Raw genomic sequence first — 13,265 nt, forward strand, 5'->3', positions numbered from 1 at the left:
TGAGAGCTCCGTTATACGATTGATGAGCAATGATGGCTCCAGGGTGGGTGGGAATAACAGTTGGCTCTCACACGGAACAAACTACACAGTAACTCAGAGAACAGCCTAAGCTGAGCTTGTTCCCTCCCTCTGCTCGCCTCTTTCCTGGTTACACAAGTGTCTGTTACCTCTCCTGAGGGCCCTAGGAAAGTTCAGGAATTTCTGCTAAAAAAACAAACAAACAAAAAACAATTCACTGTGTCTTCATAGAATCACTCTGTACTCAACAGGTGTGTGGACAATTAGCCTGTAAGCATTAACAAATAAATCATAACCATTTCAGCATTTCCTCAAACCATCTTTCTAAGGTACGCAGATAACTGATTACAACACTTAACACTACGTACAGTCAGAGTGACATCAAGCCCAAGGAAGTGAAGTTGTACCTTCTGGATGCTCCCACTAAATGGATGGAGGATGCCCGAGTTCTTCTTGACATCATCGTAGTTTGGGACTCCGCCAATAAAAATGTCCGTATTACACTTAATCTGGGTGAAGCCTCCCTGCCAAGACATAAAAAACAGCAAGCATCAGACTAACTTTAGGACAGATAGTGACAACAGCCTCAAGAGCCATCATAGAAACCTGGCTGCACATTGACTGTACCTTCATACTGTTTTATGTGGCAACTGAACACATTACTTAATGCTCTGTTTCATTGTGTGTATAGGATCATAATACAATATCCGAATCCCAGGTACACTGCAATGCATGTATAGACTACATCACAGTCCACTGGTGAGCAGTACTCATACTCCACCCTCAGGAAAACCGTCTCAACGGAAAACAACGGTCTCATTCACACCAGTGTTTGAGAGAAGCAAGTGTGTCCTTACCTCTGCCATCCCCTCTACTACCTTCTGCTTGTCCACCTGTAAAATACCATTCTTCGCTGTTCGAGACACACGCAGCTCATGCCATTGGCCGAGTGTGAGAGGATCCTCACTCCTGTCAGAGAAAATGTGATGTTAACATTCTATGTCCACTTGACTGGAAGAGGAAACCCAGATGACTGACCCAGTACTTTTGGGGTGTCTCTCTGAGGAGTTTCTGAGAGATAAGCCTTTGAACTGATGAACTGAGCAAAGAGGACAGTCTTCACCAAAGCTAATCTGTGTGGGTTCAAACAGAATGAAAAGACAGGAAAAGTGTGGGCTTTCTCCCTTTGCTGGAGCTTGGTCATCCATCTTATCCCGCCCTTGCACAGTAGCACTACTTCTGGTTCTTCAGACACGGGTAAGAACTTGTATCACCAGTGTTCTGTCTCTTGGCTCTTTGGACTCCGACTGGGACTTGTGCCATGAACTCACCATAGGCTTGGGCAGAACTACACCATAGACCTTTCTTGGCTTCCAGCCTCCCTGAAGGAAACTGTGGAATGCTTTAGTCCCATGATCACAAGACAAACGTTTTCCTGCATTTCTGTCTATTTCCCCATTGGTTCTGCTTCTCTGGAGACTCCTGACTGATACAGAGGGAAACTGAATGTGAGTCAGTGTGCCACGGGTGTGAACCACCATACCACCAGTGCAGCTGCGATGAAATGGATGCCAGCCTAAGGCACCCACCTGTGTCAGTTATCTTTCAGGTTGCTCAAATACCCAACAAGAAGCAGCTGAATGGAAGGAGGGTCTGTTTTGCAGTTACAGGAAAGATATCAAGTCCTAGTAGAGATGGAGTAGGTCATCTGACATCCCTCAGTGAATGACTGTGACGTGGAAGAGTAAGCCAGACCAACCTTTTCCTCCACAGCTGTTTTCCATCATGGTGTTTTGTCACAGCAACAGAAAGCAAACCAGAACACACAGCAAGCATATTTACCAGGTAACCCATCTTGTGAGCCCTGCTCGGTTTTTGAGACAAAGTCTTGCTATATAAATCTCACTAGCCTGGGACTTACCTGTGTAAACCAGGCTGACCTCATATTCCCATAGTTCTGCCTGCCCCTGCCTCTTGAGTGCTAGGATTACAGATGTGCACCACCATACCTGGCTCATTTTGAAAAATTTCATAATAGAATACTTGGGAAAATGCTCCGGTTTGATTTGGAAATGCCACCAAACATCATGTATTAAAAAACTTAATCCCCCAATGCAACACTGAGAGTTGTGAACTTTGACAGAAGACTAATTAGGTAATATGGCCTTTGCCTCATGAGTGGATTAATGTCATGATCTCTTGGGATTTTTCATAAAAGTCTCAATTTTAGTCCCTTCCTTTCTGCACGCTCATGCAGATGTGTTTTCATATTCATCTATCTCCTCTCTTGGGGTGACATAGGAAGGCCCTTGACAGAATGTATGCTATTTGATCTAGGATTTCCTAGACTCCATTCGTTTCTGCTCTTCACACATTCTTCCTGTTTCCCATACTCTGTTAGAGCAGCACACAAAGATTCAGGACAAGGAGAGACAGTCTGTGTTTACTGGTGCTTTGAGTGGGATGGCAATGGATCTAAAAGTTGAGTTACTAAGTCAGGGTGGGAGCATTCGATTCTGAAATGATACCTGCAGGAGTTTCGCACATTACTTTTTAGAGTGGTGGGTGCAGAAAGAATATAATTATTGCATTTCTATTTCTAACAATGTCTAACTCCTGGCCTTCACTGAACCTCTCAATTACCTTTTGGTCCTGTATCATCTTTAGAAAACTACAAGGAATACCAATAGCATGGTTATTAAAGGGTCAGCACCCCCTAATTTGATTCCTCTGCTCCAGCAAATGCTTTTGTGATTTGTCCTTAGCAATTAGAATTTAATCACCTTGGCTAAATCAATATGCAATAAAGAAACAAGCAGGCCTTTTTAAGTGGTCTATTTCCATAATGACTAACAGCACACTTGTCATGTTCCTGTCCTGCAGAGGTCACTGGTTGTCAATCCAATACCTTCTTCTGCACAGTTATATTGATCAGAGGCATCAAGAATGCATTCCAATTGTCTTGATGTTTGAATCAAGCTCATAATGATTTTGACCACAATACCCTTTTCCTAAAATTAAAATGACTTGGCCAGTTCCATAATTTCCTATGCTTCAGGCTTTCACCAAATGTCCTCAATTAAGTGGGGATTCTTTGAAATTTCAAAGCAAGTAACTTCCCAAGAGGCATGTGAAATACTAACAGTTATCCATGCTGTCAGGCTGCATGGAGCAGGGCTGGGATGGGAGGTCAATGGTGGTTTAATCTTGTCTTATTTTCACTCAGGATCCGAGAATTGTTTTCTCTTATCACCTTCCCTGACAGGTAAGAAAAGGATAACTCGCACTGAAAAACAAAAAAACCCTAAAACACCACTTACTGAAAATTGACATAGACGTATGAAAAAGAAATGGTGGACATCTTAGGCTCTAGCTGCCAGTGACCCCAAAGTGAGATCTGTCACCGCAGAAGGGCAGGTGTGCAGGGCAAGTGTTCAGAAGGAGTGTAAGGCAGGCCTATGCCTCCAGATCTTGAGGTCATACTTTACCTGAAGGGTTGATTCAAAGTGCAAGGTGATTACCAAGGTGTCTTCCTCTCTAAACTTGACATATAGTTCTAAGTGAATTGCTTATGCTGTTTTGCATAATCATATGTAAATTGAATTAATTAAATGCTCACAAAAGTTGTCTTGAGATATAGGATGTTTTACATCACTAGAGGGAAGAGAATGTTTGTCCCTTCCCCAGGCTTGGAGGTGTCAAATGATGTAGAAACTCGGCCACAAGGACAAAACAAAAATTCCTTTGACTAACAGTTGAAACTTTATGGAGATAGCATTTCCCGTCAGCCATGAAAAAGTAGTCATCAGTTTAGGGCAATGAGTGGTGTTAACATCTCCCATACACGCCTTCTAAAAATGCCAGGCTAGCAATATGAACAACCACTGAGTACAGACACAGTTTCCTTGAAAGTAACAACAGACTGAAAGCCCGTGGCAGGGTTTAAGCAAAGTCCCAGGCAGTTTCAAACAAAGAATTAGACAAACATAGCAGTGGTGACCTCTGCTTGAAGGTTAAAAGTACTCTAAGAGAAACATAGTAAGAGGTCATGCTGTCAAGCTGACGTCTAAATATTTATGTTTGCACCCACAGACCTCAGTTGCTCTCAACATTGGTCAGAAAAACTTGTTCTGCAGTGTGCAGTGGTCAATGGACAGATGCATAACTGATCAAAGTGCTAGAATAAGATGATAAGGGATTAGCTCAAACAGGCACCTATATCATTCCCATTCCCACCCTCACTCACCCACCCCGCCACTAGGGCTCCAGGATCAGTAAAGAGGAGGAGGCAGAGAGACTGTAAGAGCCAGAGGACAGGGAAGAATGCTATAGTAAGCTGTCTTCTGGACTTCATGTGGCTATGGCAAGTGTCAACTCAGCAAAAGCTATAGTTACCTGCGCAAGATCAAGCCTGCAAAATGCTGGCAAAGATGTGGAGGGTGATCTCCAGCTCCCAAGCCTCATCAAGGAGCTATTGGCAGTTGGTAGCTACCGGGAGAGGGAGAATCATCCTTTTTTTTTGGTGTGGCCATGGTAGGATTCCCAGGACTCAGTAGATAGCCCTACCCCCACAATATATAGGTAGCACTAATGGGACTTAGTGAGTTACTAAAAAACAAAAAGATATGAAGTTAGGAAGGAAATGTGTTGGAAAGAACTGAAGTTGTAAACAGGGGAGTAGATACGATTATATTTCACTGCGTATGCGTACAGAAGTCTCAAGAATAAAGACAAATAACTGCTCATATTTTAAAAATAGATAAAACACAAATTATTATTTTTGAGGTAGGAAGGCATAAACAAGAAAAACATTTGTATCTACCAAACAAGGCTCCAAGGTCCATGGAACCACTGAAGAGGTATTTAACAGTTCAGACTAGAAAACAACATGAAAGTTTTGGCTGCTCCAACCAATCTGCCACGGATGATCAAATGCTTTAGAAGTCCCCTCTACTGAAACGCTCATATGTCCTACTCCATCCAGCATTTGTGGAGGCACCGTCTGGTCCCTTCATAGGAAATGAGCATATAAGACAATTGCCAAGTTGTGAGTTACAACCAGGAAACTAGTTCAAGAAAAAATGTGTAATTTGATCTTTCTAACATACCCATATATGTGGTGCATTGTGTGTGCATGTGTATGTGTGTGTATGCCCATGCATATTGAGGCTGGGGATTGACATCAGATATGCTCCTCAAGCACTATCTGGCTTGCTTTTGGAGACTGGCTGGCCAGTGAATTCTGAGGACCGACCTGTTTGCCCCCACGTGTTGAACTTTCAGCTGTGTGCTGCTGCTCCTGACTTTTGACACGTGTGCTGGAGATCTGACCTCAGGTCCCCATTCCAGTGCAGCAAGCACTTTAATGGCGGAATCATCTCTCTCCAACCCCTATTAATACTTTTTCATAGCCAACATTTATTTGTTGAATGCCCAATATATGCTGCTCTGTGTGAGGGATTGGTTGTAGTCCCCTGAGTGACTGGCTACTGATGATATTGCATGCCCTCAGGGGAAAATGGAGGCAGGTTGCTACCATAGGTAGCAAGTCCATTTTCCGTCATCTGAAGCTTGGAATTAATACCTGTCTGATAGGTATTTTGTGAAATGAAGGAAGAGGGGAAGAAAGGATGGATGGATGGATGGAGGGAGGCAGAGAGAGAGAGAGAGAGAGAGAGAGAGAGAGAGAGAGAGAGAGAGAGTGTGTGTGTATACAATCTACAGGTGGTCTGGCATAGTATAGAAGCAGGGCACGCTTGCACAGATGCTGGCAAACAGGAAACAGGAAGAGAGTGGTGGGTAGCAATTTAGTAGTCACAGTAGTAGCTGTGGCTTTGGAGAGGAGGAAGTTGCACAAGGCTTTGGCCCTCACCTGAGAACTCCAGTCCCAGAACCACAGTCAAAGCGGAATTCTACGTGGCCCCCAGCCATATTGATGGACAGGAAGTCCTTGCTGCCCGTGTCATAGCTGTACAGGAGGACACCGTCCGCCGAGTCTGGCCGAAATGTGATCTCAAACTCCGTGAAAGAAAGATAGTGCTGGGGCTCCAGGGGCCAGGGTGTGGCAGCATAGGACCTCAATGACTCTCTGAATTGAGGGATGGTCAGGGCAAATGCTGAAAGGCAAGCAGAGTGTTAGACATCCCAGGGAGGCCCAGACCAGCCAGTGGCCTGCATGGAGCTGTGCTGCTTTCCTCCTGCGCAGGGACTTACCCACATCTCCTAGTTGCTCTGTGAGTGGCAGGCGGCATGGCTGAGTTCTGGCCAGGGGAGTGTGGGTGGAGTATCATATGGCCCCTCAGGCCTGGTCCCTAAACCTTTCTTCTTTTCCTGGTGCTTATCTCTTCTCCTACCATGCTTGTTAGATAAAAGACTCTGAGGAGGTAAAACTTTGCTCCTTGTATGAGTTCATGAAGCAGAACAACCTCTAACACTACCAACCTGAGGTAACATAGCAATTGAGCCAAGAATCAGCCCCTCTTATGTGAGGTTAAAGAAACCTAAGATGTCTTTGGCTAGCCCTGGCTCAGTAACTCTCTTCCACAGACATGAGATTTAAGGAGATAGTGAAAAATATATTTTCCCTTGTGTAGTATCTTAGTTTCAAATATGAATCATTCATAGATAAATTTGACTACTTGAGTAATCTTAGCTCTAATTTTATTCTCCTTTGTTTTAAATTTTTGAGTTCTGGAAAAATTAAAGCAGGTTCAAGGCTTCATTTTCCCCCAAAACCTTTAAAAAGTTCAGTTATTGTTTCTGAATATTTGTATGTACCTATTGTGTGTGGCAGTATATTGCATATATATGTACATGCATGGCTGCATACATGTGTGAGCTTATATGATGTGGTCAGAAGAAAGAAATGAGAACATGAGCACATTTGTCTCATGATGTTGATGTGTGTGCACTTTCCCAATATTTTCTTGGAAACTCAGATGTTACAAAGAGCCTGGGGTTTTAGTACATGTAAGTCAGTCTTATACAAACCACACCAGCTCAGGCTTTCCAGGTGCTATGGGGAAGACCAGAGGAGCCAGCTCATGCTTAACTTATTGAAAGGAGCGTATCTGTGATTGGTTTAAAACTTTGGCCCTCTGAGACTCTCCATCCCTCCCAGCAAAGCAACCTGGATCCCGTAAGAACGTGCAGGATTTTGCTGGATGGGCACTGATGGAAGGTTACATCCACATGCATCAACACACTGCCAGGGCCCACCGTCTCACCATCTTCACAGTGTCGGCCTCTGAAGCCCAGCGGACAGAGGCAGATGTAGGAGTCGGCTTTGATGGCTGCACAGGTTCCTCCGTTGATGCAGGAGGCCTCGTCACAGATCCCACTGCTGCATTCCCCTGAACAGAGCGAGGGTCACAAAGCCAGGTCACCAGGTGCAAAGCCAGGTCACCCAGCATCACACAGGGCCTCCAGTTCTCCTGTCCACCCTTGCGTAATGGCCCAGCTCTCAGCAGAGGGGAGCCTGCTCTTCTTCACTTTCCTCTCATGTTGACTGGTCCCCTGGAAGAGCTGGAGACTTTTTCAGACATGATGAACACAATAAATCAAAGGACACATTTTATAACCACCGAGGGGGATGATGGAACTGTTCCTGCCTTTAATCCATCTCTGCTGTTCCCGAAAGTGGGAAGGACAACAACTCCCCCAACATCACAGTGCTTATGTTAACAGCATCCTGATCATGTGACCCCAATTAGCTTAAGTGCTACTGCCTCGCTGGTTCAAAACTCAACCACCCAAGGCAAGCCTGGAAACAGCAGAACTCCATCACTGAGCATCTCTTCTGGGGCAGGACGAGGGGAGGTGCCACGGTGCCTTGGCACATGCTCCAGAACCCTGTTTCTCCTTCCACAGTTAGTTTCAAGAGGGACAGAAAGGTGCGTCATAGTAGAAACACTGCAGGTTAACCACAGGATGTGTGTGTGAGAGAGAGAAGACACACACACACACACACACACACACACACACACAGAGAGAGAGAGAGAGAGAGAGAGAGAGAGAGAGAGAGAGAGAGAGAGAGAGAGAGAATTGTGTCTTTTTATCAAACAAGCAGAGTATTCTAGAAGAACTACCTTGTCATTTTCGCAGGCATCATCTGACATGGAACTCACTGACTTGCTCTAGCTGCCTGTCTCCTGCATGCCTCACCACAGTCTCTCCACAGACACTAGGTGAGTACAAGCCACTTTTGCCAGGGAGCCAATGCTCTGTCACACTTAGCCTGATTTGGTAGCCAACTACCAAGCGATGATCAGGCCCCCTAGATCTGGCTGTGTCACCCCAGCAGGGTCAGTCCCAACCTTACTCCCTGACCATAAAAACCCTGGGGCAGGGCCGTGTGCTCATTTTTCTCACAGGACTGGGATGAGAAGACCAACTTCAGGTGGTGAAAACAATTAAAAAAAAAACCCTGGCTGGTGGAATACCCTGGTGGATCGGTCTCTGAGAATTCCAGCGGCTAGCCACTGGGTCAGTAAAACTGACTGAAATTTCCTTTTGGTCTCAGCTCTGAAAACATGACCCCCAGGAAGCGTCTGGAGATACCCGTTTTTGTGTGAACGCTGGTTTGAAGTCTGAGGCTATTTCAGATTCATGGGGAGGAGAGTAATATCCAAATCTTTCTGCAATGTTAACTTTTTTTAAGAGAAGAGGATAGACGTAGGGCATGAAAGCCAGCTTCCTTGAGGACTTCCATGAGACTGCTCTGTGAATGGCATCCCAGGTCTCTGATGGGGAGGGAGAGAGGAAGAAATCCCATGGGGAAGGTGAATGGGGACCAGGGAGGACCACAGTAGCAGAAACAGAGGTTGTGAAGAATCAGAAAGAGGAGAAGGGCTTCATTATGGAGGCTGGGGGTGGGGGGTGCAGAGCAGCCAGCTCACTCTCAAAGAGGGAAGAAGAGAAGGGCAGAAGAGGAGTCCCCTCTGGTGCCACCTAAACTTAAAGACACTGTCGACACGTCATTGGTGGAGTTGGACTTACAGAGAGAGCTTCCCTGAGTTCCTGGAGCTGTTAACAGTAGGCCTATGCCTAGGATGGTGGAAGACACGAACTGAGGGCGGAGGTCCAGGGGCACCCTGAACAGCCCGGTTATTATGAACTGATAAAAGAATACCGTGTTATAGACAGAGCTCTGTCTCCCAAACACACAGGCTGAAGACCTAACTCTCAACATGACTGTGTTTGAAAGGAAGACCCCTAATATTCCATGAGATCACGAGAGGGAGGCACTAATATGGTCTGACCCACATCCTTAGGAGAGAAATTCTGGACACCTGAGACACAAGGGATGTGCACAAAGACTGACCATGTTTGGGAGATATAATACCAGTCAAGGAGAAAGGCCGAGGAGAAAACAACCTGGACATTGACCTCGCAGCTCTTTCAACCATGAGGAACGGATTCCTGTTCAACCCACATAGTCCATGACATTTCGCTGTCATGTGTCAAGCAGACTCAGGCAGCCCCTGAAGGAAAGAGTCCACTCTGCTGCTTTCCAGGGTTGAACAGATGTTCTTGTTGCTGTAAACCAAACCCAGCTCTGCGGCCACCCTGGAGAAGCACCTCACTCTGCCAGCCCCCATTATCCGTCTAAATAGTGGCTGTCATGATATTTTCTCCCCTCTAAAATTAGGGTAAATGAGAGGGTAGACAAGAAAGTATTGGACACTGTGGTCAAGAGTTACACTTTAGGTCTGCAGAGATGGCTTAGTGGCTGAGAGCACTTGCTGCTCTAGCAGAGGGCCCAGCTTCCATCACCAGTATCCACAGGGTGACTCACAACCACCTGCAACTCCCGTTCCAGAGGACCCACACCCTCTTCTGGCTTCAGTGGGCACCAGGCACACAACACATCCACACGTGCATGCCATCATGGATGCATCAGGGTGAAAGGTCAAAGTGCATATTTTCTGCCCAATGAGCTCAGGTTAAGATGCTTGCAAGACTCAGCAAGTTTGGCCTGAGGATGAATAAGATCACAGGGCACAGACTTGGGCTCATCACTCCCGAAACCCTGTGTGAAGCAGTTGTCCCATTACTCACCCCAACCAGAAGGGAAGTCCCCAGGTTCAGGCTAGCCCCTGGGCACTCACCTACATCTGCCCCATTAAGGGCTTTTCCCAGTGGCCAGGGTCTCATGTCAATCCTCTTCCCATTAACAGCAAGTGACTGCACACAGCCTTGGAAGCCACGGTTTGTCCCTGTTGCTCTCACCAGCCAGTAAGCGCTGGGAGCGCCACCAAGGTACAGAGGTGTCCGGAAGGTAATTTTACTGTACTGGCCCTTTAAGAAAAACAGAATCTTTAGCTCAGTTTAAAAACAGAAAAACCAAAACACAACAGATTGCATTGAGGTGGGTGGCTAAGATGTAGATTAAGACCTTAGGGATTCTTTTATCTGGGTTTGTCTTTAGGACACGGCCCTGTTGGGTAATGAAATCCAGTTACTGACTACTGTAGTGAACCCACTGACTCCTTAGAGGGCTTCACTTCCAGAAGCAGTGGTTTTGGAATGGCTGCAAAGGAGGGAGGGAGGTCAGATCCAAGCCAACCTAGTCGGCTTTGAAGCAGGCTGGCATCCAAACACAACAGCCCTCTTTCTGGTCCTCACATCAATCTACTGTGTACCTTGGGTGGGTCACGAGGCCATTCTGTGCATCTAAAGGTGGCAAGGCTCGTGGGGGAACATCTGCCTGAACATCTGCCCTCTCACAGTCCCAGGCCCCTTCATGCTAATACTGTAAGAAGAACTGTTACTGGGATGTATCCAACAAGTTGTGTTATAAAGTATCTTGAAATTTGCTCCTGGGTTTGACTCCTTTTATTATTATTTTTAGTTGTTACCTTGAGTCAAGGAAGCTTCTAACAAACCAGCAGTCTGAATTGTAAGTTTGGAGGTTACACAGTACAGGGCTGAACATGAAGTGGGGGGAAATTAAGACAATCTTGGTTGTTCTGTATATGGTACACGAATACCTCATTAATCTAGATTAAATGATAAATGTGGGAGCTGGGGGAAAGTGCAGTCCTAGAACTTATAGAATGTCCCAAGTCAGTCCCTGACTATAAAGTGTACCCTTAAAGTGGTTGCTTCCAGCAAGTGGGAATCTAATCACTGTTTGATCTCTGCCAATGACCAGGTACGAAGCACATGTAAATAGGAGTCTGAACCCCTCAGTACTCAGAAGGTTTTAAGCATTGTCCTCTGCAAGCTGCCTCCATCATATGAATCAAATACTCTCTTGGCCTGTTCTGTCCAGATTCTCAGAAGTCAGTTCTGGACCCCATCCTCACTGTTCTGTTCTGATTTTGTTTCCTGTGGGGCCAGAACAGGGAGCCTAAAACTCAGTACTGTTTCCTGAACACTTTCTAAAAACACCCTATGCACAGGACTTCACCTTGGGCTTGTTTCTGGGAACCATCTTAAAATAGGATTACTGTCTCCTAACAGTAGTTATTCCGCAGTCCCCAGATGACATCACATGCCCTTTGCAGTTAATTTCTATATCTGATAAAATCATAGGATACTGGGTTCGAAAAATTATGAAGCCTCATATAATCCATTGGTTGCTGGATTCTTTTTTTTTTTCCTTTTCAACTCTTTTTTTTTTTTTTATTTTAATTTTAAATAGCTTGTTTCACATGTCAATCCCAGTTCCCTCTCCCTCCCCTCCTCCCGCACTCCCCTTCCACCCTCCCTCCCACCCTATTGCCAAATCCCTCCACATAGGGGATGTCTAGAGTCTATCATTTCACTCTTGGTAGGGTCAAGGCACTCCCCTAAGAGTCCAGGCTGAGAGAGCATCTCTCTTTGTGCCATAGGCACATGAAGACAGATTGTATACCAGGGATAGACACTGATCCACAGCTCAGAGCCCCATAGGTTGCCCAGGCCTTCTCACTGACACTCACATTTGGGGGGGTCCAGATCAGTCCCATTCTGGCCTCCCCACTGTCGGTCTGGGGTCCAAGAGCACTCCCCGATTTAAAATACTTTAAAATTTATTTTACATATCTACCACAGTTTTCCCTCCCTCCTCTCCTCCCTTTCCCTCCCTCCAAATTGCTGGATTCTATGCATATCTCTCTTAACAGCTTATACATGCTACTCTTTTAATATGCCCTGGAATACAGACACGCTGCTGAGACAGTCTGCTGGAAGACTCCCTGAGGCTCTCCCAGAAGGCTGACCCTTCTTTCCCAAGCATCTTTCTTTCTTTGACCTAGGCCAATAAATAAATAAACAAATAAATAAATGAAATAAATCGCTATCCTGCCTTCCTCTTTCCTGCTCCAAGCTAACAAAGCTCCACTGAATCAACCAATCACTGAAGACATTGCAAGCCAACTTCCTGCTTGGGTGGCGACCATGGAACGTGCTCTTATCTCTTAGAATGTCCTCACATTCCTTCAGCAGGCTAGAGTACTTCAGAACCACTGAAACAGAAGATAGCTGTTTCTCTAGATGCCACATCTCCATTCATTCAGATGTATGCTTCCTTAGCTTATTGGGGTACTAAGTGACCCTGTTAGCCAATCTTTATTAAAGAAAAAAACAAATAACAAACAAAAAAATCCTTGCTTTCAACCATCCTATTTTCATGATAGTTCTTTGCACTCCAGGTTGAAGTCTTTATTCTTATCAAAATTCATTTGATCATTTCATGCTATTGTATTAGAATCATGGAACCTGCCTTTTCCCCCTCTTCAGCAATGGGCATAAGCAATCTCCAGGTACTATAATTTGCTAGAGTTGGATCATCACCTTTTGACCCAAATAAATAAGATTTTCAGGGATGGGCCTTTATTTATCATGTCTCGTTTGTAGCACAGCAAGGACCTGGTAGTGGGGAAGATGCTTAGACATGGCACCAAGTATCCCTTCCTGCTCTTTCCTTTGGAGAATAGAGACTCTAGGTTTGGCTCCTTGCCAGGAACTAATTAAAACCCTTTATTCTAAAAGATAATCTTCAAATTACTGTGAGCATAACAGGCATGTGAGTACCTCAGTGACCTGCAGAGTGACACAAGAGGTAACTAGTTAACCTCCTCCAGCAATGATGCATCCCAATAAGGATAAATGGATTATCTCAGTATATGGAACAGGATAACCCAACTCTTTTGAGGCTATCTGCTAAAGCCACAAGATCACAACACTCAGACCTTCCTTTGTATCTGATGCTAATGATGGCTTCTTTGCTTCCCAGATGGGCTTTTCTTGACCTCTGGCTT

At 45.3% G+C, this 13,265-nt stretch overlaps 1 protein-coding gene across 2 annotated transcripts in view; it reads right to left on the reverse strand.

Moving 5' to 3' along the window:
* Nucleotides 1-13,265, reverse strand: part of Egflam (EGF like, fibronectin type III and laminin G domains) — a 164,435-nt gene that overhangs the window by 23,255 nt on the left and 127,915 nt on the right. For both annotated transcript variants that reach the window (XM_040757593.1, XM_040757592.1), the window contains exons 12-16: nucleotides 10,128-10,317; nucleotides 7,245-7,370; nucleotides 5,891-6,134; nucleotides 876-987; nucleotides 426-542 (exon numbers count right to left, since the gene is read on the reverse strand). In XM_040757593.1, coding sequence (XP_040613527.1) covers nucleotides 426-542; nucleotides 876-987; nucleotides 5,891-6,134; nucleotides 7,245-7,370; nucleotides 10,128-10,317 — 789 coding nt within the window. The remainder of the gene's footprint in view (nucleotides 1-425; nucleotides 543-875; nucleotides 988-5,890; nucleotides 6,135-7,244; nucleotides 7,371-10,127; nucleotides 10,318-13,265) is intronic.

This window comes from Mesocricetus auratus, unplaced genomic scaffold (genome assembly GCF_017639785.1).
Source record: "Mesocricetus auratus isolate SY011 unplaced genomic scaffold, BCM_Maur_2.0 Super-Scaffold_100015, whole genome shotgun sequence".
Lineage (NCBI taxonomy): Eukaryota > Metazoa > Chordata > Mammalia > Rodentia > Cricetidae > Mesocricetus > Mesocricetus auratus.